The 24,243-nt window shown below is 50.6% G+C and overlaps 12 protein-coding genes across 12 annotated transcripts; 4 read left to right on the top strand and 8 right to left on the bottom strand.

Annotated features, from left to right (window-relative positions):
- Positions 1-740: 740 nt before the first annotated feature.
- Positions 741-1,536, top strand: N7489_008277 (uncharacterized protein; the record flags this gene model as incomplete). The annotated part of the gene is made up of 2 exons (XM_056714027.1): positions 741-1,061; positions 1,144-1,536. The coding sequence occupies 2 exons, from the start codon at positions 741-743 to the stop codon at positions 1,534-1,536; spliced, it is 714 nt and encodes a 237-aa protein (XP_056567742.1).
- A 361-nt stretch (positions 1,537-1,897) lies between these two features.
- N7489_008276 (uncharacterized protein) lies at positions 1,898-2,101 on the bottom strand (the record flags this gene model as incomplete). Its single annotated transcript, XM_056714026.1, has 1 exon — positions 1,898-2,101. The coding sequence occupies one exon, from the start codon at positions 2,099-2,101 to the stop codon at positions 1,898-1,900; it is 204 nt and encodes a 67-aa protein (XP_056567741.1).
- Positions 2,102-2,396: 295 nt separating this feature from the next.
- On the bottom strand, positions 2,397-2,612 carry N7489_008275 (uncharacterized protein; the record flags this gene model as incomplete). Its single annotated transcript, XM_056714025.1, has 1 exon — positions 2,397-2,612. The coding sequence occupies one exon, from the start codon at positions 2,610-2,612 to the stop codon at positions 2,397-2,399; it is 216 nt and encodes a 71-aa protein (XP_056567740.1).
- A 1,308-nt stretch (positions 2,613-3,920) lies between these two features.
- Positions 3,921-5,643, top strand: N7489_008274 (uncharacterized protein; the record flags this gene model as incomplete). Its single annotated transcript, XM_056714024.1, has 2 exons — positions 3,921-4,272; positions 4,325-5,643. The coding sequence occupies 2 exons, from the start codon at positions 3,921-3,923 to the stop codon at positions 5,641-5,643; spliced, it is 1,671 nt and encodes a 556-aa protein (XP_056567739.1).
- A 794-nt stretch (positions 5,644-6,437) lies between these two features.
- N7489_008273 (uncharacterized protein) lies at positions 6,438-8,047 on the top strand (the record flags this gene model as incomplete). Its single annotated transcript, XM_056714023.1, has 4 exons — positions 6,438-6,799; positions 6,934-7,214; positions 7,281-7,592; positions 7,647-8,047. 4 exons carry the CDS (start codon positions 6,438-6,440, stop codon positions 8,045-8,047), a joined length of 1,356 nt encoding a protein of 451 aa, XP_056567738.1.
- A 506-nt stretch (positions 8,048-8,553) lies between these two features.
- Positions 8,554-9,938, bottom strand: N7489_008272 (putative integral membrane protein; the record flags this gene model as incomplete). The annotated part of the gene is made up of 5 exons (XM_056714022.1): positions 8,554-8,954; positions 9,022-9,086; positions 9,149-9,540; positions 9,592-9,702; positions 9,762-9,938. 5 exons carry the CDS (start codon positions 9,936-9,938, stop codon positions 8,554-8,556), a joined length of 1,146 nt encoding a protein of 381 aa, XP_056567737.1.
- Positions 9,939-11,852: 1,914 nt separating this feature from the next.
- Positions 11,853-13,176, bottom strand: N7489_008271 (intradiol ring-cleavage dioxygenase; the record flags this gene model as incomplete). Its single annotated transcript, XM_056714021.1, has 3 exons — positions 11,853-12,459; positions 12,541-12,865; positions 12,921-13,176. The coding sequence occupies 3 exons, from the start codon at positions 13,174-13,176 to the stop codon at positions 11,853-11,855; spliced, it is 1,188 nt and encodes a 395-aa protein (XP_056567736.1).
- A 1,023-nt stretch (positions 13,177-14,199) lies between these two features.
- Positions 14,200-16,095, bottom strand: N7489_008270 (uncharacterized protein; the record flags this gene model as incomplete). The annotated part of the gene is made up of 5 exons (XM_056714020.1): positions 14,200-15,124; positions 15,183-15,644; positions 15,700-15,753; positions 15,803-15,919; positions 15,974-16,095. 5 exons carry the CDS (start codon positions 16,093-16,095, stop codon positions 14,200-14,202), a joined length of 1,680 nt encoding a protein of 559 aa, XP_056567735.1.
- Positions 16,096-16,888: 793 nt separating this feature from the next.
- On the top strand, positions 16,889-17,689 carry N7489_008269 (SDR family oxidoreductase; the record flags this gene model as incomplete). The annotated part of the gene is made up of 1 exon (XM_056714019.1): positions 16,889-17,689. The coding sequence occupies one exon, from the start codon at positions 16,889-16,891 to the stop codon at positions 17,687-17,689; it is 801 nt and encodes a 266-aa protein (XP_056567734.1).
- A 262-nt stretch (positions 17,690-17,951) lies between these two features.
- On the bottom strand, positions 17,952-18,896 carry N7489_008268 (CAZyme family GH131; the record flags this gene model as incomplete). Its single annotated transcript, XM_056714018.1, has 4 exons — positions 17,952-18,320; positions 18,383-18,547; positions 18,596-18,732; positions 18,788-18,896. The coding sequence occupies 4 exons, from the start codon at positions 18,894-18,896 to the stop codon at positions 17,952-17,954; spliced, it is 780 nt and encodes a 259-aa protein (XP_056567733.1).
- A 683-nt stretch (positions 18,897-19,579) lies between these two features.
- Positions 19,580-21,228, bottom strand: N7489_008267 (putative MFS sugar transporter; the record flags this gene model as incomplete). Its single annotated transcript, XM_056714017.1, has 2 exons — positions 19,580-20,931; positions 21,024-21,228. The coding sequence occupies 2 exons, from the start codon at positions 21,226-21,228 to the stop codon at positions 19,580-19,582; spliced, it is 1,557 nt and encodes a 518-aa protein (XP_056567732.1).
- A 1,251-nt stretch (positions 21,229-22,479) lies between these two features.
- N7489_008266 (MFS transporter) lies at positions 22,480-23,976 on the bottom strand (the record flags this gene model as incomplete). Its single annotated transcript, XM_056714016.1, has 3 exons — positions 22,480-23,253; positions 23,320-23,682; positions 23,767-23,976. The coding sequence occupies 3 exons, from the start codon at positions 23,974-23,976 to the stop codon at positions 22,480-22,482; spliced, it is 1,347 nt and encodes a 448-aa protein (XP_056567731.1).
- Between the last annotated feature and the right edge of the window lie 267 nt (positions 23,977-24,243).

Genomic DNA, 24,243 nt, shown 5'->3' with positions numbered 1-24,243 from the left:
AGTCTCAACCGCCAACAGAAATCCCGAAGGACGGTCTCGTAATGCTGGTATAGCCCTCATAAAGCAGTACCCCGATTGGGAAATTGGATCCACAGCCTAAAATACTGTGCATATCGCTGAATATGTAGTAGGTATACTATGTGCGGACATGTAACATGTTCGGGCCGTCGCAATATCAATGACGTACCTAGGCATATTACGAATATAAACAACGCACGTGGGCGGGAAAAGTGAGACCTTGTTCAGCAAACCAAGGCATGAACAACCCAAGGGTATTTTAACTATTTTAACATTATTCTTCGCAGTCTCATGAGATAATTCCAGGGTCTAAAATAGATCTAAGACACGGCAGGGTCTTGTATTCTAGAGTTTGGACTTAAGCCTTTTCCAGCAGCCAGTGTGGATACGCCATGTGGGGATGCAGCCTCAACGTCCAATGAAACCTCCCCAGCAGAAACAGGCATGGAAGCCGAGCTCTCCACCAATAGTACAAGGCAAAATCTTCTAGCTCTGCTCTTCAGCGGGTTTTATACCGATCTTGGGAGAACGAACTCTGGTGCTTGGTTTGTTGGAGCCTAGAGATGGGCAGGTGGGCAGTAAACCCTAATTTGCAGTGCCAGGACCCTTGTCTGCTTTTCTGAATAGAATTTCCTGGACGCTTAAGGGAAGACGATCTACGAAACATGGAACTGGGTCCAAAGGCAGAAATATAAAGATTCACAGGTTCTACGTGCGACGAGATGGCAAAAACTGAACGCTCTTTCGTACTCTCCCCTACTACAATCTTCATCATGCTTACTAGTGCTGTGTTCGCATCCTTATTTCTACTCGCCAGTGCACAGCCATGGAAGCGAAGTCTCTTTATCGAGTCCATCACAGACTGCTCCCAGCTGCCATCGTACAGCAACAACACGAAGATAGCCGGGCCCTGGACAATCAAGGTCGACAGCTGCTACAATGGTACTTCGCCTGACGGGCTATGCAGCATCGAGGGCTTTGAGTCTGGTAGTGACATTACACGACAACGAGGAGACAGACCCAACACGATCGAGCATGGATTTGTAAGTTCCCACCTATTCCCAATGTCCCTCTATGAGCATTTAAACGCACCAATAAAGAAAGCCATGACTAACAGAGATTTAGATCACCATCGTAAGCGACAAAAACAACCTCAAAACCCAGCTCCGCTGCAACGGCCTCTTAAACACAATCGAAGCATACGTGCTTTCCGGCCCTGGCGACGGCGCCCTGGACTGGCACGCCGTTGGGATAGACCACCACCCCAGCACGGGGCGACTGGTCTGGGGCAAACCCGACGCCGAGCCCGTACAGGCGTACAGACATTATCATCACGGTGAACCCGTTGATGGCTTGTTCCTCGGATCGAACAATCAGACAAACTGGAGTGTGCATTCGGCCGGGAGGGATGTGAGCATCACTGATATGAAGCCGTATTGGGTTCCACGATTGATGATCCCAGAGACGAGTATTCGGGAAATTGAGTTTAGGACGTTGATTCGGATTGATGGGAGCTGAGTTATTTGGATGTTTCTTTGACTTGTTCCATCAGTGTGGTTGTTGTGATTCTTGTTATTATACCCCTGTGGCTGCATATTGGTGGTGATGCGATGTCCACCATGTACAGTACCTTCGCAAAAGTTTGTCATCAAAATTTCATGGCGTAGATCGATAAACTTAAAGCAGAAGAAATCCGTAGGCCAGCTAAAAGCTATGAAGTACAATGTCTTTCATACAACGAAGAGGATGGATGGTATCTGTCCGTTGGGGGCGAATTCCCAGGAAACCGTGGAGGTATGCTGTAGCGCTAGCGATTATACATCATAAGATGACGCTAAACGAGTTCCGAACTGCACTGATATGAAACCCACGGTCCAGACTATTCGAAATCCGGTGAGGAGGGCTCGAGATGGATCCAGGACTCGTAGTTACAGATGCTTGGGGCAAGACTGAAGAAGCAAGACAACCAATGAAAGCTGTCGGGAATGGACACGCTGACGGTGCCGCAAATGGCATTGTCGACATTGGAAGGAAGGCGAGACACTCCTAATCGAGGACTTCCACAGGACAAGGAAATACCCATGGTGATGAGACTAAAATTGGCGGAAGGAGCATCGTTATATGAGGCAAGGGTCTCCGTCGGTGCTGTTTGCGATTTTGTTGGGTCTGCCACCTTTCCCTCTTTTCAGTTTCGCACTATAGGCCCCGCCTGGCATGCCCAATGTTTGCGTATAGGGCCCGGCCAATGTTTCGGGCCTGAAGATATCAGGGACATGCCGAGTTTCCTGTTTAGAATTTGTCTTCCAGGGCCACTCATACCACCCTGGATGAGGGCGCTGTCAGAAGAGCGTCGAACGGCACAGCGAAATGGTTGTCAGCTAGGAGGTGAGAGAGTTTGAGCATGAGTCGGATGGACCAGCTCCCGTGGTGAAGGCCAAACGACTCGAGACGGGGGCTTCGGTGCAGAAGTCAGGTCCTGTTCCTTCTAGGCATGCGGTGATCTGCCGGACGAAAGCAGTCAAACGACGGTTCGGCATCAGTTGAGGTTGTCCATGATAGATGCTAGTGACCGGTGACGATGCCATGTGCGACATAGATGAGTGGAATCCCTTGTGTTTCGGATGCCACTATATATAGTCAGTTGTAGGGTCAAGGCAGAAGATAGAGGCTTGGGAACAAAAGGAGGTCATTGTCTATCGTGCCTTCCTCTAGGGGCGGGGAGCGGAGAGGAGTAACAAACCCTACCTGCGGTTACGGTTCATTTACTGTTCACCTTTTCACCTTTTCACCTTAGCTATCTTTGACCGTTCTTCCATCAACCATCATCTCTCTGAAGACAGATATCAGATGCAGGCTATTACAAGGCTTGTCAGACATCCGGCCAAAGTAGTCCAAGGATGTTTCTCACTCTTCATCTACACCGGGATTACCTGTTGAAGCCCATTTCGTCGGGTCACCAAACTGGTTATGATTGGCCAAAAGTCTGGCATCCTCCTGATGAGAGCCCAGATCGAGAGGGTTCCAGATTCCGTTCGCCTGTTATAAGGAAGGGACAAGTGTGGATAGCCGCCCGGCGATTGAACGAGACCTATGCTACCAGTTTGAAGCTGAATGCGCGACGCAGATCCATGTCCAAACTAAATATATATATATAACTAACCATCCGAGGAAACAAAGAAATCCCCAGATTCCCCAGGTCAAAGGGAAACCGTTTCAACATCGGATGTCGGATCTTGCCATATTACCCGTGCGACGGGTGCGAAGACGGGCCAAGATCAACAGCCCGGTCCGAAAGGCCGTGACAGATGTCTCCAAGCCACCTGACATATTATCCCTCCAATAAAAGGAAGGTCTCGAGAGCATTCTCGATTGTTATCTGGGCATTTCTTCCGCAATGCAGATTCGGCATGTTTGGCCGTTACAGGAAAGGAATGGCTTCGTTTTCGACATTCCGGGGGCGTTCGCGCTAACCAGGCGAGTCCAATCAGGTGCCTCCTCGTATTTCCCCCAACCTTGTTTCCCCAGATAATCACAGCGTTGACCGCAGAATTGAATCCCGCAATTCTCACATGCCAATATTCTTCCTGCCGATAGGTGTAAATTTCAGACCCTCATTCCAGAGTTGGTCTAGACGCGCTGACAAGGATTTTGCACGACTCAGATATGTCTCTCTACATTCTATACAGCGTCAATTAGCCTGAATATCAGATGGGCTGATCGCGGTTTGGGGATGCGGCGCAGGATGGTCCTTGCTTTCTCCGCAACCCCAGACGCACGCTAATGCAAACATGGACACTAATGTAAATGTGGTCGATCCTGGCAGATAGGACTTCGTGGGAACTCACGTATATATACGGCAGTACCCCTGCCCTCCTCTCAAACTTAGTGTCCAGTTGCCCACCATGGCGTCCACTGTTGATACCGTGCTTGCTGTCGAGAAGACCGCTGTCAACCACGTGGAAGATACCCTGGGCCACGGCGCCGCCAACGAGGCCAGGCAGGCTAGCGACGATGAGCACTCGCAGACGTTGATGCAGGCCTTGCGTGAGAACCGCAAGGCTGTTATGTGGTCTGTTTTGGTCTCCGTGACCATTATCATGGAGGGATACGATACCATCCTCATGGCCAACTTCTTCGCCTACCCCACGTTTAATCAAAAGTATGGACAGGATTATGGTGGTGATATCGGGTGGCAGGTATCTGCACCTTGGCAGACCGGCCTGAGCATGGCTAGTACGGTTGGATGTATCTTCGGTGAGTTCTGCTCTCGATTATCACCCCAGGACAAAGACTGACATGATCGCAGGTGGTATCTTGAACGGATACTGTGCGTCCAGATGGGGTTACCGAATTGTCATGTTTGTTGCCCTTATGTTCCTCAATGGCTTAATCTTCATCACCTTCTTCGCCAACTCCACAGGAGTACTCGTGGCAGGTCAGGTCCTTTGTGGACTCTCATGGGGAGTGTTTGCCACCATCGGGCCTGCCTATGCATCTGAGGTATGCCCAACCGTCCTGCGTGGTTACCTCACCATCTACGTCAACCTGTGCTGGGCCATCGGCCAACTGATCGCCTCCGGTGTCCTCTACGGGCTCGTCGATCGAACGGACGAATGGGGCTACCGTATCCCCTTCGGCTTGCAATGGATTTGGCCCGTCCCTTTGATGGTTATTTGCTGGCTCGCACCAGAAAGTCCCTGGTGGCTCGTTCGCCAGGATCGCCTGGAAGATGCAAAGCGCAGTATCCGCCGACTCGGCGGCACCAAGACCGAAGACCAGATCAACGGCCAACTCGCCATGATGGTGCACACTATCAAGCTCGAAGCCGAGATCGAAGCCGGCACCACCTACTACGACTGCTTCAAGGGGGTTGACCTCCGCCGCACGGAGATCTGCTGCATGGCCTTCGCCGGCCAGATTCTGTCCGGTAGCACATTCGCCTACTCACCTGCTTATTTCTTCACACAGGCCGGCCTGTCCGTAACCCACTCCTTCCAGCTCGGTGTCGGATGCACTGGAATTGCCTTTGTTGGAACCTGTTTCTCCTGGTGGCTGATCTCCGGCTTCGGCCGCCGCACGTTGTACGTCTGGGGCCAGGGAATCCTGTGCACAACACTCTTCATAATCGGGATTCTCGACGTTTCCTCATCCGCAAATGGTATTATGTGGGCGCAGGCCGGACTCTGCTTCTTCTGGCTCTTAACCTATTCCCTCACCGTCGGCCCGATCACATACGCCATTGTCTCGGAGACATCATCAGTGCGTCTGCGCCCGCTGACAGTTTCCCTCGCGCGCACAGCATACCAGATTGTCAACGTGGTGTCGCAAGTGCTGCAGCCATATTTCATGAACCCGACAGCCTGGAATGCGTCTGGTAAGACTGGATTCTTCTGGGGTGCCACGGCACTCGCTGCCTTCGTCTGGGCATTCTTCCGTCTTCCCGAGGCCAAGGACCGCACGTACGCGGAGCTAGACATTCTGTTTGCCAGCAAGATCAAGGCAAGCAAGTTCGCCTCGACTGTTGTCGATGTCTATGCGGTTCGACCTTCTGAGTCGCAGGAGGGTCTTGTGCGTGAGAAGGCGCAGGAGCCTAATGAGCGAAATCAAGAAACAGTGGGCATATAACCAGGAGATTATTCATGATGCGATGTGTGATTGACTTAGCAGGTTCTAGCCTATAGCGTATTTAATGAACAGTTGACTTCTGGGGCTATATAGTACAAGAATAGTTGGCCGCATAAGCGTCCTTCTGAAGCATAAAATTGCCATGTTTAGCTAAAACTAGCAGCAGCTCTAAAAGGCAATAGAAATGGTACATCGCGGGATCGTCGGCAATATCAGCAGATCCTGGTGGTATGGTAGATCAAGACTATCACTCCACGAGACCAAAAATAGGGAGAATTGGCAAAATCGATAGTTTTTATTTCTTTTACCATTATTACAGTAATTTTCGAAATCAGCTATACCGCCATACTCTTGCTACTTGATTCGGGTAACCGTTTAGCTCACCGCCTCGAAGTCTCTGCCGTACCGTCATCGTAATGATTGCCATAGTACAGTAATATTACACGAAACCATCCAGAATTGTTTTGTAGATCTGGCGATCTGGCGATCTGGCAAGGTCCGCTTCCCGTCAGCCACGTTTTGCTTCTTTCCCCTCATTCTCCCCGCATGCTGCACAGCCCTCGTCTTAGCTCGTCATAATTCAAAAGGCTGTGCGTATGCTGTAAAGAGCTCACCCCGGTAGGCAAAGTTGCTTCTCTATCTTCATGGCTTGTGTCAAATAATTCGACTTCCATTCGTTCCCGGCCTGTATCAAAAAATGGGTTCTCCCAATAAGCTGACCAGGTGCTCTAGGATTGTGATTGCTTGCTTAGTATAACTCAGAGCCCCTATCACTTACACATTCTGGAAACAAGATGGTCTTCGTACCATCAGATGTAATTCATATTATCGTCACCATCATAAGAGACACCCCAAGCCCGAAGAAAAAACGCAGCGTGTTTAGGAACGAAGAGCGTGCTAAGATAGCCCAATACGCAACCGTCTCTCGCCAATGGCAGGCGGTCGTGGAGCGCGTAATCTGGCAGCAACAGCTGCGTATTGATTACGCTGGTGGTTGGCTTGCACAGCTGAAGGCGTTTACATCTGGAACCCCAGACCGGCGCGCGAGAGTAGGTTATATTCGACGCCTTCTCTGGGAGCCCGAGATTAATTGGGACCATCTGCGCGAAAAGGCGGTCGCAGATGGAGCGGACAATGCACAAAAGTTTTCCGAGCGGTATGACCGGCAATGTCAAGCCTCCTTGCGTGATCTATTTGAGCTTCTCCACACGTGGAAAGATCGCCAAGTTAATGTCGAATTGTCGCTTCGGTTCAATGGTCACACATACGCTCGGGGGAGGACGACGTTAGGAATATCACGCAAGAACAATGGGAGTCTCTGGATTACTACCAGCTGTGGAAAACAGGTAACGCCATACATCAGGTGTACCTGACTGCAGAGGATATCCAGAAGCTACCTCGTTTGCCACAAGTCACAAGTCTGATATTGCTCGATATTGACACCACCGTTCTTCGACCGTTATCATTTTTCCACATTCTTAGTCGCTTGCCCCATGTTCGGCACATTTCCGGCGGAGAGGGGGGGTCCCTTCAGCCCAGAGCGCTGCGGGTTTTGACTGATCAGCGACAAGGTACGGTAATTTCTTTCTGTCATGTTGATATTATAGATATTGTAAACCACGACTTACGCTGAACAGAGGTTGCCGACCATCTTCTGATTCTTCCTGAATCAGCGGAGACGTTCACCTTCGCGATTACACACAACCGCGAACTCTCATTAAACCCCGCTCGTGATGCCGCCAACTATCTGTCACCTCGAGGCTTAGACGAATTCTCCATCTCCTGTCGTTCTCTGAGTCTGAGACTCCGAGAACTACGCCTCGACAAGGTCAGAGTCAGCAAATCGTTTTTTTGGCCCACGGTAGAAGAGATGGTCGACCCGACGTGTCTTACCTGGCCAAAATTGGAGGTCCTGGAAGTTCTAGAGGTCCCGCCGAATACACCCGACGGTATGTCCTTTTGGGATAGCAACCTGAAGCATTATTATTGACCTGATATGCAAGGTAAATGGATACTCGACAACAATCATGAAGCAGATTGGGAAGGAGAGCTGGATGATGATTCGTATGATGAATGGGAATACGATATCGCTTATTATGCCAGGCGCGACATCCTCAAGAGCGACCCAGTCAACCAGCTCTATGAGTCCATTGGTCTCGCGGCGCAGCGAATGCCGCGATTGCGGAGCTTGAAGCACTCATTCCGAGGTGCAGTTGGCGAGAGTGGGAGCCATGAGTGGTTGCGCTTTAAGAGGGATCTCTCCACCGGCATGGTTACGCTGCAGGTCAACACAGAGTGGGGTTTGGAATTGGAAGAGAAAGTCATAAGTGCCTGGGGATTGAAAGATAAGAAAGCGAAGGAGTTTCGCGAGAAATGGTCTGTTTCGCTTGAAAGGTGGCCTTGATCGAATTCTCTTTACGAACATGTAGTATTTAGATAACCTCGGATTACGGGCAAGGACAGTGCGGAAGAGAGGTTATGAATGCCTGGGCATAGAAGGAATGGTACGAGGTAACATGCGTATATTAACTAGTTAGAAGGTTAGTAGTTCCGTGTGTAACTGAGTTCGAATATTACTGTAGCCCACTCGAAAATAAATTCAAATTTTGGAGCAATTGACTGATTGTGCCTATGAATAGCCGTCTGTTCACCATGCCACACCATTGGCAGTGGCAACACCATAAATTGTACCGTCCATGCCCTTAACTCGGCCGAACATCGCAATGGGCCATTTAAGCCCAACGCGATCGGATGATCCCACAATGGCGCCATTGCATACACAAGAACCCAGCAATTTCAAGTGTGCTAATAGGAAGGGAAAACAGGCGATTCTCGGACGGAAAAAATCAAATCAAATAAAATAATTATCGTAAATTAGACATGGGATTAAAAGTATTATAGAGCCTAGATCTATCGTGAATCCTGCACGGACACGCGAACGGACCTCTCAACCTTCCACCCGGGAGCCTCGGGGTCGTTGTCATTACTGTATGGAGTCAGGTCTTCCTCGCTGGAACCAAGGTCTTTCTGTTGAGCCGTGGAGATAGTGGTCGTAACGCCGTGGTATTCGTCGCTTCGTCTACCAGTCCAGAGCTGGCAGTCGTCACGGGACAAGTGCTGCGATGGCACAGAGCGGCGGAAGCCAGCAGCGCGGTTGTTGGATAAGGGAAATGAGTTTGGAGTCCGGCTTAGACCACCGGAGGAACTGTCGCGGAAGAAGCGGACTAAGGGGCGGAACGTTGTGAGACAGCCTGCTGTGATGCCGATGCCGGCTTCGACGTTGGACCAGATAGAGAGTTGGTAAGTGGCGTCTGCTGGGTGTTAGTGGAACTCTCCGTGTTGAAATGACTTGCGAAACTGAGACGACGTGGTACGTACATAGGAATTCGGGATCTTTGTAGGTGATGATGTAGGGAATGCGGATAATGACCGCGGCACTCGCACTGCAGACATGTTAGCAATTGTGACCATATAGATTCAACACATATGCCTCAGGACCACGAACATGCAACCGATACCCAAAATAGCAACTATGGCACCCTTGTTGCGGCGTTTCATGCGCAAGTCCCAGATCAGTGCCACGGGAAGCAACCCAATAGTCAGGTCGGTGATAGCGGCGCCAACACTGTACAAGTACGCAACACCGATGAGGACATTTGTATCAATGCACGAGCCATTGGCCTTAGGCTGTGCGCGGTTCCAGAAAAAGTCGACGGGGGAGCATTGGAACATGGTGAAGAAGAAAAAGATGAGACCAATGGCGGTGGCTAGAGCTATAACGGCGTAGAGGATGTAGGCGTGGACGCGGGAAACGGTGATGCGGAGAAGCGCGATGATGATCGAGATCTTAGCGACGACGCAGGTCAATACGTAGAAGAGTTGGCCTGTCCACCAGCACTGTTGGGAGTCTGTGAGCTTGCGTTCCAGATGTTAGGGCTAGGATCGTACCAGCAATGCGCGGTGGAAGTCGTCCGGGTGTAGAGCGAAATAAGCCAATTTCCTCCCTAGGCCGTATTTACACCCGACGATCCCACAAATTGCGAAGACCGTGTTGAGTGCCTATAAGGGAAGGTGCGATATTAGTTGTTGTTCGATTGTGAATGTGCAAGTTAGCTCACCATGGCTATAACCATAGTACCATCATCCCAGCCCCAAGCCCGAACGACTTGAGTGCGAACGAAGCATCTTAGGATAACGCTCAAAAGCGAAATAGCGAAGAAAACAGAAGTGACGATCAAAATCGCCTTATTCCGGCCGTCATCGTTGACCGCCTCAAGTACCTCCATATTATCCATGGTGAAGGAACAGAGGGCATGGGGATCCCATCCGCACCTATAGAAAGAAAGTGCCAAAGAGATTCAAAGGAACGGGGGGATTCCCTCGTGGTTTTATTTGAAGATCCCCATGTGGCCGGCTATTCTGACTTCAATAAACCTTCACTTAGCTCTAGACCCCGAAGTTTTCTATTTTGAGTCCAAAATCCTAAAGTGGGAATCGGTGCTGGAAAAGGGAGCCACCCCTTGAGACAGCAATCAGTCAATAATATCTCGGTAGTGGGGGCGGATGAGTACTGGATCTTCGGATGGAGTCCTCGTTCGATGGATCGCCACATGAGACGACCCAAAATGGCGGGCCAGTTTTGGGGTCATTTTGAGCAGCCTAGAATACGGAGTAGAGGGGTTTGCCTATTGAAATTTGAGTTATTAACTGTGGCACCGACAACTCCCGAGGTCCTTGTTTGCCCCACTGCCCATACAGTAGTTAAGGCACCATGACTTTTCTCAATCATCTAACGACCATCTACTCCGTAACGAGGTAGAGATAGAGAAAGAGGCAAATATATAATAGAGGTCTAGCTCAATTGATCTAATTCTAGAATTAATTCTATATATCAATGTGGAACAAGGATAAAACCTCAGACACATAGAGATTGTCTGCCAAAACCTGTTTTCTTTGTTTTAGTATGCTTAATATTCCCCACCGATGTTTCATGAAACTATTTTGAGGGACAAGAAAACGTATATTATGTCTATGATGTGCTAAGTACCATTTGTATGCCTTCCTACGGAGTATTTTGCAATTGGTGAGAATTCGGTCCTTGCAGGCCTGTCCCAGCAATTGGGTAACGGTGTTGGTACCCTTGGCACGAGGATTCCAAGGTTTTACCGAAGAATTGGGGAGTATGGGGAGATGCTGGTGGCACACGTGCATTGAGTTTCGCCCGGCTTTCCTCCTCTTCACGGACTCCGGCGCCGCCCGTCCTCTAACAGTCGAATAAAACCCTGGAACCTGGAGGTGATATGGAACCACACTGGTCCTGCACGAAGCAGGGTTTGTAACAGATGCAGATGTGACGTTTTACGTCCAACCTTATTGATCCCGGTACGGAGTACGAGTTCGCTTCCATGGATGGGTTGAACTCTAATGTCTTTTCCAAAAACCTCCCAACCATGGAACAGTGGAGAACTCGAGAACCTTAGTTTTATTCTGGATTTTGGGATTCTTCAACCGACACTGAAACTGCTTCATCATATGAGACAATCAAATGCCGCGGCCCTTCGCACTCTACCCCGGACGTCCGGAGGGAATTGGGTTGATGTATTCAAACGCAAGGCCCCAGGGCTGGATTACCGGAACCCTAAATGTGTACGCGCTAAATGTGTACAAACGACCATGCCCAATTGAGCTAAGCACGATGTACCCACCCCATCTTCGAAAAATGCGCTTGACAAATGCCAATGATCTGCGTTACGTGCAGAGGCTTGGCTCAACAAATCGAAACGTGAAAGCCTTGTTGGACTCCCGCTTCAATGATTTTCACGATCTCCCGAAAACATCCCGTCCGTGCGCGTCTATTTACACGCTATGCCCGCCACACCCCGCTCAGGGGGTTAATTGTTTGTGATCAGTACACTTCCATTGCGCCCTAACTCCTGTGCCGGGGTTTGCTACGCTCCTAAAGATCACAGTAGTCTTACTTACGGGGAAATTCCAAATGATAGATGTGCGAAAAGTGCGGATGAAATTTGCTCAAACGGGCCTATATCTGTTTAATTGTACAGGTGGGGCAATCTTTTACGTACAGAAGCCTAATAACAGATGCACCGCTAGGATTCAAGGGGCTGATCTTGACTTTCCCTCAGTGAATCAACCTAGCTATCAAGTTCCCCAGAAGACTGATTCGGTTCATTCCCTCCTTAGTCCATTCCTCAAGCAGACGGACTAGGCGAGCCGGATGCACTAGGCATACCCGTACCACTAGGAGGAGAACCAGAGGCACCAGCCGGAGCACCACCACCAACCGAGCTATCAGAAAGCGCATAGCCACCATCAGCCCCGTGGAAAGCGGCAATACTGTAGTAGGAGTTATCGGTGTAATCAGCGGTAGTGTTGATTCCAATCTGGATCCAAGCGAACAATCCATCGTCCAGACCCTCACCGAGGTAAATATACTCCGGGAAGGGATCGTAAGCGCTATCGGCCTGCAAGATACTCCACGTATCGTCGGCGTTGGAGGTGATAGCCTGCGTGTTGGTGTTGTAGGGGTAGGTGTCCTCCACGGCACTGCGGAGCACCTCGTTCCAGAAGAGCTGGCCGATATGGGCGACGCTACCGGTGTCGGCGAGGATGGTCTTGTTGGGCAGGAGGGTTGCGTTCAGGTGGGTGAGCAGGTGGGTGTGCGTGGCACGACCCTCGTAGTGGCCGGGGAAGATGCTTTCGAAGGTTGCGACGCCGTCGCGGTCGGTCTGCTGGATCCCGCGCAGGTATGTCGAGTCCCAGCCGTCTGCGGCGTAGTTGCCTGATACAGAGATTCCACTGAGCATGGTAAGGGTGGTTAGAGATGTGTTTCAATTTCGATGGCAATGTTCAGACGCGTCGAGGGCATCAGAAACTTACCTGTACACACCGGTGGCATTGGCTTGCCAGATGTCGACGACAGCTCCAGGAACAGGCTTGCAGGTGTTCACGTCAATGTACTGCACCTCGAGGAAAACATCCACTCCATCGGAGTAAAACTCCTCCTTGACATTCTGACGCACGACCTCACCCCAGACATAGTAGGGACCGTCAGTGACAGTGGGCGTCAGGACTGCGCTAGTGTTAGCGCCGAAGACGACTGACTCCGGGGTCGCAGGGCTGTAATCAAGGATGCCAGTGCGGTTGTGGTCGATGGCCTCCCACTTCTCGAGGGCAGCAAGGTCGCGGCGCCATTTCTGGGGATCTTGATATACACATGTTAGTATCTCATCGGATATCAGATTAGGAACCAGTATTACTAGCAGTGATCCCGCGCTTCTGGCGGAGCTTCTTGACGGTTTGCGAGCGACGGGCGATGCTACGCTTGTTCAACTCGCGAGCTTGGGAAGTGTTCTCGCAAGCATTGAGGGAGCGCTTAGCGTGGGCGGCCATAACATCCCGGGCATGGATCTCACGCTTCACAACGTGAGGATCGTGCTTCTCTCCCGGGTGGGCGATGGCAGGAGCCGCCAGGCATGCAGCTGCGACGGCGAGGAGTTTAGAAAGATGGACCATTTTGAACAAGCTAGGAACGAATTGGTGGTTTGTGAATGACTGGACTCATGGTCGAAACGGCCTGGATTTATATCCCATGCAGTCCCCTGACGCGTGTCATTCTGAAGAGATCTCCCATGTGCAACACGCGATATTACTCGCGTTCCTGCATATTGCATAGCTTAGCCCTAAGTGGGAGCAAGCATGGGGCATCTTCGACACAAGCTTGCTTGGCGCCGCGTCAACAGTTGATGAAAGCTGGTGGTTGGCAATCTCTGCTCCACGAGCTTATTCAATTTAGGGAAGATCGCCTAGGCTAGACGAATCACCATTCATCAATTGGAAACAAATTTCGGCACTTCCCAATATAGCCCTACACGACCTTGACCTCGGGATTGCCCGTGGGCGAAGCTGATGGCTGATTAAGCGGAGCGTCAGGCCCCGGGGCCCCCGAGCCGCGGGGGCGCCATAAGAGTCCTAATCGGCACGATCTTTTCTTTTGAGGGTTTAAATCTTGCTTGTTTGATCGGATACATGCTGTACCTTATTGGAAGTGAATTGTGCCCGTGGCATATATCTTGAGCCGGTACTGCGGTGAGAAAATGCTATCACCAGCACAATAGTTGTCTTGGCGCAACGAAGCGAGGCTGAGGATCCTCTGGACATCAAGAGTAGATATGTGTTTGGGAAACCACCCAACTACATTTAGGAGCTGTTATTGCCAAATTTAGCACATGGCGAATAGAGTATGTGCTATTGGAGGCAGCAACAAAGCCAGATGTACGGATTTAGCCTACGTTGCGGAGATTGATGTTCGACAAGTTCCTATATATATACACTCCACATGGCCATCCATAGTCGACTGGTTTGCACTTTGGTCTTAAATTGTACATGCAATGCTTTTCTGACTAACTTGATAAATGTAAACATAATGTCTAGCTCAAGGAAAAATATGTTATCCATATCCACCATTTGTTTTCGTTTCGTGTATAGGCATCCAGTGGTGACGCGTGTCCACCCACTCCCCTCAAGAAAAGTGACGAATCACACATCCGGCTTCTCGGAGGCCAGGTCTTTCTCACTGTCGTCTTCAGGCTCAAACATAGCCTCACGCATGAATGGGCTTTGACGACGAATAGCCGGCCCCTTAAGTACCAGCACGACAGGCACGACTGACAGGGCAAGTCCAACAAAGCCAAGCAACGATCCAGCCCAGCCATAGCCCAGGTTGTTGAAAAGCTGGAAAGATGCAAGAGGCAGAAAAGCTCCAAAGGAGTTGCGTCCCAGTGAAGCAGCTGACAACGCCGAAGCAGCGTATTTCTCGTATGCATCTGTCAAATAGTTGACCACAGCCATATAGATAGAATAGATCCCCACGCCAGTACAGCCAATTCCCAGTGCCGGCACGATCCAAGGGACAGAACCGTCCCCGACACTGGCCCAACCGTACCAGAAGAGCCCACCCGCGAACAACAGACTACCAGGTATAGAAGTATACAAGCGGGCTTCTGGGATAGGTTTACCCGGACGCTCAGTATTTCGGCGGGCGGATCTGAGGTAGATCCAATCTTGGATGGGATTGAAAACTGTGCCAATCACAGCTCCGACCGATATGGCTAGCTGAACTAGGCCGGTCTGGAATGTGCCCCAGCCGTAGTTTGCACTAAACGTCTGGGCGACGCTGGAGAAGAAGAGGAAGAGAATTCCCCACGCGAAGCTGACCCACAGAGTGAAAAAGATAACTACAGGTTCTGTGAGGAGCATCCGTGTAGGGCGCTCGAATGAAATCTGCACAAGCTTCAAGACGCTGGTGGTATCCAAATCGGCTTCGGCGTAGATAGGACGGCCTGTCTCCCGACGGAGCTTCTTGGCACGTTTCTTTAATATCACATCTGCACGGGTCTCGCGAAGAATGAGCCAGAAGATCGGAATCAATCCAGCATTGTAAATGATCTGAACGTAGAAAATCCTGAAGTTTTATCAGCAGTGTTCCACATATTAGCAGCACGGGTGAAACCATAACTTACCATCTCCATGGGTCGCTTTTGTGGATCTGTTGAATCGCTGATCCGATAAATGGACCCAGGGCTATTCCTACAACACTCGTAAAACCAAATAGAGACATCGGTAAGCTCCGAGCATTGGCTCCATACCAGACATCACTGATGCTACCCCCGACAATGTTGATAGATACCGAAGAGGCCCCGCCGCCGAAGAATCGGGTAACGACTAGTGTCGCAAAGTTTTGCGCAAAGGCCGAAGGAAATAGTGAGACGACCAGAATGAAGTATGCAATAAAGTACCCGGGCATACGCCCCGAAGATTCGGTCAATGGGACAAAGATCAGGGGCCAGAACGCAGCGCCCATATTCCAAGACGTTGTAGCCCATGCGAGGTTTGGAAACGGCTCGTTTTGAGCATGGAAGCGTTGTTCCATGTATTTGTTTCCGGCGCCGTACGATCCCGCCGGTAGACCTGTCAGGATTGAACTAGAATGAGTCAGTATTGTTTCTGGCAAATGGGAAACGATCGGATGCAACTGACATGAAACAAATCGTCAGAGTGAGCACCCATTTATACGTTTTGCTCCAATTGAATCTGAATTGTCAGCAAAGACCCGCTGTCCCTCATTCCTCTCACATCTTACGGATTATCCGGGTCATCTGGGCCGTTCCAGGTGTGTATCTCGATGTCCTGGCTCCCGCGCAAAGGGTGACGCCCGACATGACCTATGTGTGTGTCTCGTTGGAAGAAGGAATGGACTCTACAACATGGTCAATTGAGTCCCAATTGTCATAGGCAAGCTACTGGCGCATACCTTGAGAAAAACGAATCTTGAAACTCGTTATGGTGCAGGGTACTCGCTGTGGACGATCGTTGAATAGGTCCACCTTCTCGGATTGGCTGAGTAGGAGGGATTGTTGCGGCTTGATCTCCCATACTGGCAATAAACACAAAAAGAGGCTTTTGCAGTCCTGGGAGTGGCCGGGGAATTTCTTTTGTTCCTGATGCATTGCTGAGTCAATGTGACGTTTGGATTTCCTCCGCATTGTCGTTTCCGTCATGACTTTCTAGGGCTTCGACAGCCTTTCTTTTTACGCTTTTGATCTAGAAGACCCCACCGCACTTCCGTGGACTGCTATGAAGGATTTGTTTTAGATGCGTGGGAGAGATTCAAGTTGCAATTGTATACTCCTCCTTGGCGTGTCAAAGTGGGGCGGTGCTCCGCGGCCAGAGCTGATGCCTTGGGCATGTCCTGATCGAGGATACACGATATCAATGAAAGAGCCTTCTAGAATTAGTTGGCATGATTTGCAAGAATTAGATGCCAATGCGGATCTGAAACATAATCATTGATAATCAACGAATGAATGAGCCTTGGACAAATCTCAGTTCAGGTCATGATGTCACTGACCGCCAAGCGTCCCCACCGAGATTGTCCTGATTGAGACCATTCGATGTTCTTACTGGATATGCCCACACATAACCTGATCAAGCCAGGCGCAGGAGGTCCCTAACCCGGCTATACCTACCTGGGCTCTCTGATGTCAGTGCGAGGGCATCAAGTCATGGCTCTAGGAGAGGGGTATAGACATATTTAAGCCACCTCGATGTCCAGATATTGAAGAACCATATTCAAACAACACTGGTTCTCCTCTCTTATCCTTGAACCCTCCAACCCCTCCATCCAAACATACCTATCTCTCGACCATCCAAAACCCCATCTACCACAATGCCTATCCCCGTCCCTAAAGCCGACCGTCTCCTTGACCTCCTTAGCCTCAAGGGCAAGGTCGTCGTTGTAACCGGAGCCTCCGGAGCCCGAGGCATGGGTATCGAAGCCGCCCGCGGCTGCGCCGAGATGGGCGCCGACCTGGCCATCACATACTCCTCCCGCCGGGAGGGCGGCGAGAAGAACGCCAAGGAACTCTCCGAAGAATACGGCGTGAAGGTCAAGCCATACAAGTGCGACGTGGGCAGCTGGGAGAGCGTGGAAACCCTCGTGAAAGACGTACTCAAGGACTTCGGCAAGATCGACGCCTTCATTGCGAACGCCGGGCGCACAGCCGACAGCGGCATCCTTGACGGGTCTGTGGAGGACTGGAACGAAGTGATCAACACCGATCTGACCGGCACCTTCCACTGCGCCAAGGCTGTTGGCGCCCACTTTAAGGAGCGGGGCACCGGCAGCTTCGTCATCACCTCTTCCATGTCAGGCCACATCGCCAACTTCCCCCAGGAACAGACCTCATACAATGTTGCTAAGGCGGGCACTATTCACCTTGCTCGGTCGCTGGCCAATGAATGGCGCGACTTTGCCCGCGTTAACAGCATCTCACCTGGTTACATTGACACCGGGTTGTCTGACTTCGTCGCAAAGGACGTTCAGGACCTTTGGAACTCGATGATCCCCATGGGTCGCAATGGTGATGCGAAGGAACTCAAGGGTGCTTATGTTTACTTGGTCAGCGATGCCAGCACGTACATGACGGGCAACGATTTGCTCATTGACGGTGGTTACACTGTGCGGTAAATACCTCATTTGTACATTACATGAATTTAAACGACTACATAATTTCTTATGACTTCATTCCTGTCCATTCGAGGAACTGTATCAGTAGTATCGAGTACTGTCTAATGGATGACATCATGGGCAGATCCAACCGTGGAAAGTAAAGTGGATCGTTGTTAAGTTTGTCATGTTTGCAATTTGTTTGTCCTCTTTCCAGCTCGACGACGGGATGCCATCACCAAATACCTACCGAGTACATTACAAACTACATCGAACTGATGTCTCATGCAGGACCGGCAATACCAGGAGTGATCGGAGCCTTCTCCACAAAGAGGCCAGACCAAAACCAGTCCTCCGCAGCCGCATCCGAGCCCCCATTAGGGAGGCGCAACTCGCCAACATGCCAATCGGCGGAGTTTGTCGAAGTCGACGCGCTGACAGCCGAGACAACCTGCTTTAGGTCATCGGCCCCATTCGAAGCCCACAATCCAACAGTTTTCGCGTCGAAATCGATGTCGTAGGCGAAGTTGTACCACTTCCCTGCTTCCAAGTCCGTTTCCCACTTCGAGACTCCACCGACACACCAGCGGAGGGTGTTATCTTTGCCCGAAGCGCCGCTCGCGGTGCCGTATTTGAGCTCTGTGAAATGGCTCTGCGGTGGATATACATGTTAGCTATCGGTCTGTTCGATACTCTGGATAGGGGGCTCGTTACCTCGAAGAACGCGATCTGATGCTCGAAGTTCGGGTTCGGTGCATTTGTGTCTTCTGTCTTCAGCGAGAAATGGTAGAACAAATGACCGCTTCCGAGATCTGCCTTGGTTTGGGGGATGATCTCGGATCGTTCCATGGTTTGTCCATTCCAGAACGACGTGCCGTCCTGACTGCTATCAGCTTCCACTCCCCTTCAGCTTCAGTCATGACCTACGATCGTGATCCGGATGCCCTGCTCATCACTCGTATCGGCCGGGTTCTTGTTATCAGGTGAGAGTCCCAGGTATGTTTCGGTCGAGGCACTGCCGTGAATATACCACTGCCAATCGCCGACTTGGTTAGACCATGACCCTTTTTGTCTGTCAGTGCTGGTCAATGGTAACTGCCGACACTCTGACTCTCTTACATTTGTCGAAGTCGGCAACGGTCGCGGAGGCATTGAAGAACCCGCTCCACAGGACTTCGCCGGCCTCAGCCGCTATGGGGAGGGAGAGGAGCCATGCAAGAGACCGCATTTTGGTTCGATGATTGTATGTCTGCGTTGTATTGATTTGGAGGTGTAATGGGTTGCTTCCAAGCAACAATGACTCCTTCCAAATGCTGTTATATATCCACACTCCAGACAAGACACCGGAAATAACACGGAGACAATGGGGACCATGAAACCCGGGCTATCCGGGATTGTTCGAAGTAACCCGTCGACAGCTTGCGGGTTTGGATATGAATTTAGCCAATCCCAAAAGCCCTCATTTGTGTAATTCCGCTACCAAAACAGTAATCAGGGGCCCTGGTACATTGTCTTCGTTTTCTTCACTTTTTCTCAACATTATCAACCAATAGGGCAATTGACAAACCGGAAGTGATCGACAGGTTCCTCCCCAAATAAGTCACGGAAATAAGGATTCTGGGGTCTGCAGGATGAAACTCTGCAGAGCCTGAAACGGCGCCAGTTTTGAGTGAGACAGAAGTGAGACTGAGTGAGACGCCGGTCGCACGATCGGTCCGATATCCCGACGTCAATCTGCCTATTTATCCCCAGATATACAAGGAAATGGAAATGTCGAAATAGTCGGCAACCAAAAGAACGCTTCGTTTGATAAATCTGTAATGACCGGTCGCTTAAGAGACACGGTCGGGAAGTCTATTTACATATCCCGATAAACCAGCAGGACCCTCATTTCATATCTTCGTGAATGCTTTACATAGTGGGCTTCTCAGCCGTGGCATCATCGCCACTTCCCACCTCTTTGGAATCAACACCATGAGCGTCGGCAACGTGCATACGGGGGAGTGAGCGAGCAATGCGGGGCGGATCGAAGATGTTACGCGACTGCAAGAAGATCTCGTCAATTTCTTCCAGGGTGCGACCGTTCGTCTCTGGGAAGAGGAAGTAGACAGTCGGCACGATGGCGGCGTTCAGCACGGCGAAGATAATATAGTATTGCCAGTCGATGGTAGCGAAGCCGACAGGCGTGACCTCAGCGAGGAGGAAGTTGAACGTCCAGACGGCGGCAGCGGAGATGGCGCTGATAGATGCTCGGCACTGGAGAGGAGCGACCTCTGTGGCGTATAGGAAGGTTAAGCCGGAGTAGCCGACTGTGAAGATGAACTCAAAGACGAAAAGGAATACCACGGCGCAGACCAAGCTGCCGGTGTTATTTTGGAGGGAAGTTGTTCCAGCTAGGATGGCCATCGAGATTGACATCCCGACAGCACTCCACAGCATTAGCACGCGGCGACCGAGACGGTCGATGGTGAAATAGGCCAGTAAGCCGCCCAGCGGCTGTGTTAGGCACATGGAAGCAGCGAGGATACGAGATTGGACGGCATTGAGCTTGAGATACTGTTCGAAGATGGTCGTGGCGTAGAATGTGATCAAATTGATCCCACACATCTGCTGGAACATTTGACCCATACAAGCGAGAACAGTGCGGTGAAACAGTCTTTGCTCGCCCATCTTCAGCATATCCTTCCACGAACCAGTTCCGGAAAGGGCTAGGGAAGTCTCAATATCGCGGATATCGAGGGTGATTTGTTCCGAATGCGGGTCGACGTCGTCCAGCGCCGCCAGGATCTCCCGCGCCTCCTCGGTGCGACCTCTTTTCACCAGCCACCGGGGCGATTCAGGGAAGAGCATCACAAAACCCATGACCATTAATGATAGCAGCACCTGGAAGACCAAGGGGAATCGCCAGGAAACTGAATTGGTCTTAACGAAGAAGAATCCGAAGTCGATCCACAGAGAGAAGGTGATACCGGCGCCGATGAAGATACCGTCGGTTACAACGTGAGCGCCACGCTTGTTAGGCTTCGAGATCTCGGACTGCCAGACGGGTACTGTGGCGACGTAACCGCCGGTGCCATATCCGAGGACAAGCCGTGCAACGATGAATTGTGGAAGTGAGAAGGATGTTGCCATGAGGATAGCGCCAATCATCGAGATGAAGGAGGTGAGCAGGATAACCTTCCGGCGGCCGAGCTTGTCACCGAATTGAATACATGATAGCGAACCGAATATTCCACCGACTGTGTATAGTGCGACCACCGTGCCTGAAAGAACATAGGGTGAGCAAGGAGTCAAGCTGTGGAGATACGAAATATCCGTGATTGATCTCCGCACCGAGTACAGTAACTGGCCTTACCTTGAATGGTCGAGTTATAGGTTTTCTCTGCATCGGTTGCAGTGAGAGTGTTCATCTGCGGAAAGGTCTTGGCAAATGATTCCAGGGTCAATAGACCTCCCATCACACCTTGATTGTATCCATAGGTCACAAAGGCTGGACACACAACCAGCCACATGATAGCCCTATTCAGGGAAGGGCCGCGAAGGCCAAAGTATGGCGCCATAGTCGTATGGTCGTATGAGGAAGGGAAACTAATTCAAGATCTAGAGTTTCAAGATCATGCCACGCCGACTGCCCCGCCAAACCGATTGCAGGTTGGATATAAACATCATATATACACTCATCTGAGTGTTAGACGGCGAACGCCGTCCACCGGACGATCGTGACGCTGGTGGAACCGAGCAGTACATGGGGCGGATACCCCGGGGGGAAGAAGCGCAGCTCCCATTGGCGAGGATGTGGAACCGAAGACATATCGGGCCAAGTCTTCAAAGGAGAGTGGAGTAGAAGTGTGTGGGAGCCGTCACTGGGGAAGATAATATTAGCTAAGAGTCTTGATTTCCCCAGATCCCTGCTTCGCGGGACGTTATAATGCTTGATTAAAGCTTCATGGTTTGCCCAGGAAGCTTAGCTGAACCCCTTGTGAAAAGCCGGGGTAAATTGTACTTGCACTACATCCGGGGATTGGCTAGGCCGTACATCATGCAGTCTTCTAGCCGGTCTGCTCCACATCGGACCTGGCCGATGGAGTGCGACCATTCGTGCCTCGGGCCATGATAACGCGAAGTGGTGTCATGCATATTTGTCTTTTGGTCGATGTTGTAACTGCTAGCCGAGGCTGATGTAACGATTCCATATCTGTGATCATCGGAATTGCCTAAAATCAGAACGATAAACACCGAGTCATAGGTGTCGGGCCTCGGGGCCTCGGGTCTGGAGCGAGGACTTTGTGCCGAGATCGGATATAATAAGGCCTAGGAAATTGTCCACTTGATAATTCTACCGTCAGCATCAACATACCATCAACATACTTTACTGGTTGATGTCGCGGATATCACTATGTAAGACTATTTCGGATGAAATTATATCCATATTCCCCTTAATCCTGCTCAATGGCCTGAACATGTCGCAGCTTGATCTTATTCTTCCTTCATCGTGAACCTACTCCATGACCGTATCTTTGGCCCATATATGTAAAACACAATGGGCACAGGGAACAAAGCAGCGGTAAGACAACCTAGCAAGGTCATCGCCCAAGCGACTCCTAGGTTGTGAAACTATGTTGCATTATGATCAGCCTAATTGTTCCACTGCCGGTAAAAGGACATAACACACCATGGCCGTTGCAAACATAGGGAATCCAGCCCCCAACCATGAACGAAAGAAGCAATTGGCTGCGATCGCAGAGTTGGCGTACATGGGATACACGTCGATAATATAGTTAAGTCCCTATAATAGTGAGTGTTCCGCCTGGTTATTCCAATGTGGATAATGATACTTGCAAGAAGATCAATATGACGCCTGAGCCCAAGAAGCTCCCAGATACAACTTGCGGAACCCAAGTAATGTGTGGATTTGAGGTCCAGCCAAACCAAAACATGCCCGCAGGTAACAGGATACCTCCAAGAATCATAGGAATCAGCCGCTCCTCTGGCTTAACCCGGCCATTGCGGATTATAAACGTTCTATACCGCGTCAATGAAAATGCAATGATAATCAAACAAGCGCAAAAGACACCACAAATAACAGCAACAAACGGCAATGCTCCCACGCCGCCATTCCATCCTCGCTCTTCTTGGAAAGAGATCGGGTAGGCCACGAAGCATGTGTACAGAAACGCATAGATGAAACCTGTATACAATGTGACAAGCAGAAGAATGGGTTCCTGCAGGAGCATTTGAAACGGACGCAGGAGATATCGTACTGCGATATCCCGATAGTTCACTACCTTCTCTTCTGCCTTTGCATGGAGAGCCCAGTTCTTGGTTTTGTGCCGCAGTCGTTTAGCGCGTTGCGCGAGTAATGTCGGCTCGAATGTCTCGGGAATTACCAGGAGGGCGACGGCAGCGGTGGCGAATGCCCAAATAGCTGTGATATACTCGGTCCAACGCCAGCCCAGGTATGAGATTGTTACAAACCCGCCGATTATTGGTCCAGCGACCGGGCCGATGAAGGTTGCCGCGGCGAAGATGGCCATTGCAATGCCTCGTTCTACGGGGTCGAACATATCGGCTAGTATACCTGATACCTAAACACAGCAAATTGAATTGAGCGAGAGGGAAAGTGTGGGATGGAGACTATGCGACGAACTCACAATGGCAAGGGGCGCACTAGCGAAAAGTCCTCCCAGAAAGCGACATATGAAGATAGTCTGCAAGTTCTGGGCTACCGCAACGGGGATCTGAAATATTGCAAAGATAAACATGCCCACAAACAGCGGTCGCTTTCGTCCGTACAGTTCAGACAGGGGTCCGAAGATAATGGGGCCAAAAGCGAAGCCCAGGACGAACAAACTGACAGCTAACACCATGACTTCTGGAGAAACACCGAATTTCCTCGCCGTCTGTTTTGTTGCTGTGCTGAAGACCGAAGACCCGAAAGTAACGCAGATTGTCATCATTCCTAGCATTATGGTGATCACCCATTTCCTCCGTGGGGGAAAGTTCTTGGGCATCTCCTAGAATCGTATTAGGGGAGCTGTCCAAACTCGAAGGAGGGAAATCGGATGCCATGCCGGGTCATTTGGGCCGTCCCAGTTCACGATCGAGTCTTCTTTCTCGTTTGGGGATTTATCAGGTTTGCTTTCTGCAGATCCCTCGTTGCTCTCCAACGCGTCGGTCACGTCGTATGGGTCATCATCGTCGAACATGGTACGCATGCTAGCTGAATCATGCCCTGATTGCAGGGTGCTTTGCGGGGACAGTGACGTTTGGGTCTCTTTGTTGGCCATTGCAGAGATACCCTTGATCATGATAACTGAGGGCAGGGGTTTGTTCGCGGTGTAGCAACTGGGAGTAGTGAAGGCTCACCATTAGCCTGTTGGCATATGCAAGGCAAGCACTCCAGATCTACCCCGAAGAAATAGACGGTTCACAGCCATTGTTTCTTTTTCGAACCCACAATGGGTGATCTTGCAACACGTCATGGCATTCATCGATGAAGGGCTGAGTCATGCGTGGTATTAGCGACGACATCGTTACGTATTTTCAAATGGAAATCCAAATATCTAAGTACATAT

This window comes from Penicillium chrysogenum (genome assembly GCF_028827035.1).
Source record: "Penicillium chrysogenum strain IBT 35668 chromosome Unknown utg000004l_segment0_segment0, whole genome shotgun sequence".
Taxonomy (NCBI): Eukaryota; Fungi; Ascomycota; class Eurotiomycetes; order Eurotiales; family Aspergillaceae; genus Penicillium; species Penicillium chrysogenum.
Note: the sequence above shows the minus strand (reverse complement) of the source record. Positions and strands in the feature narration are given on the sequence as shown.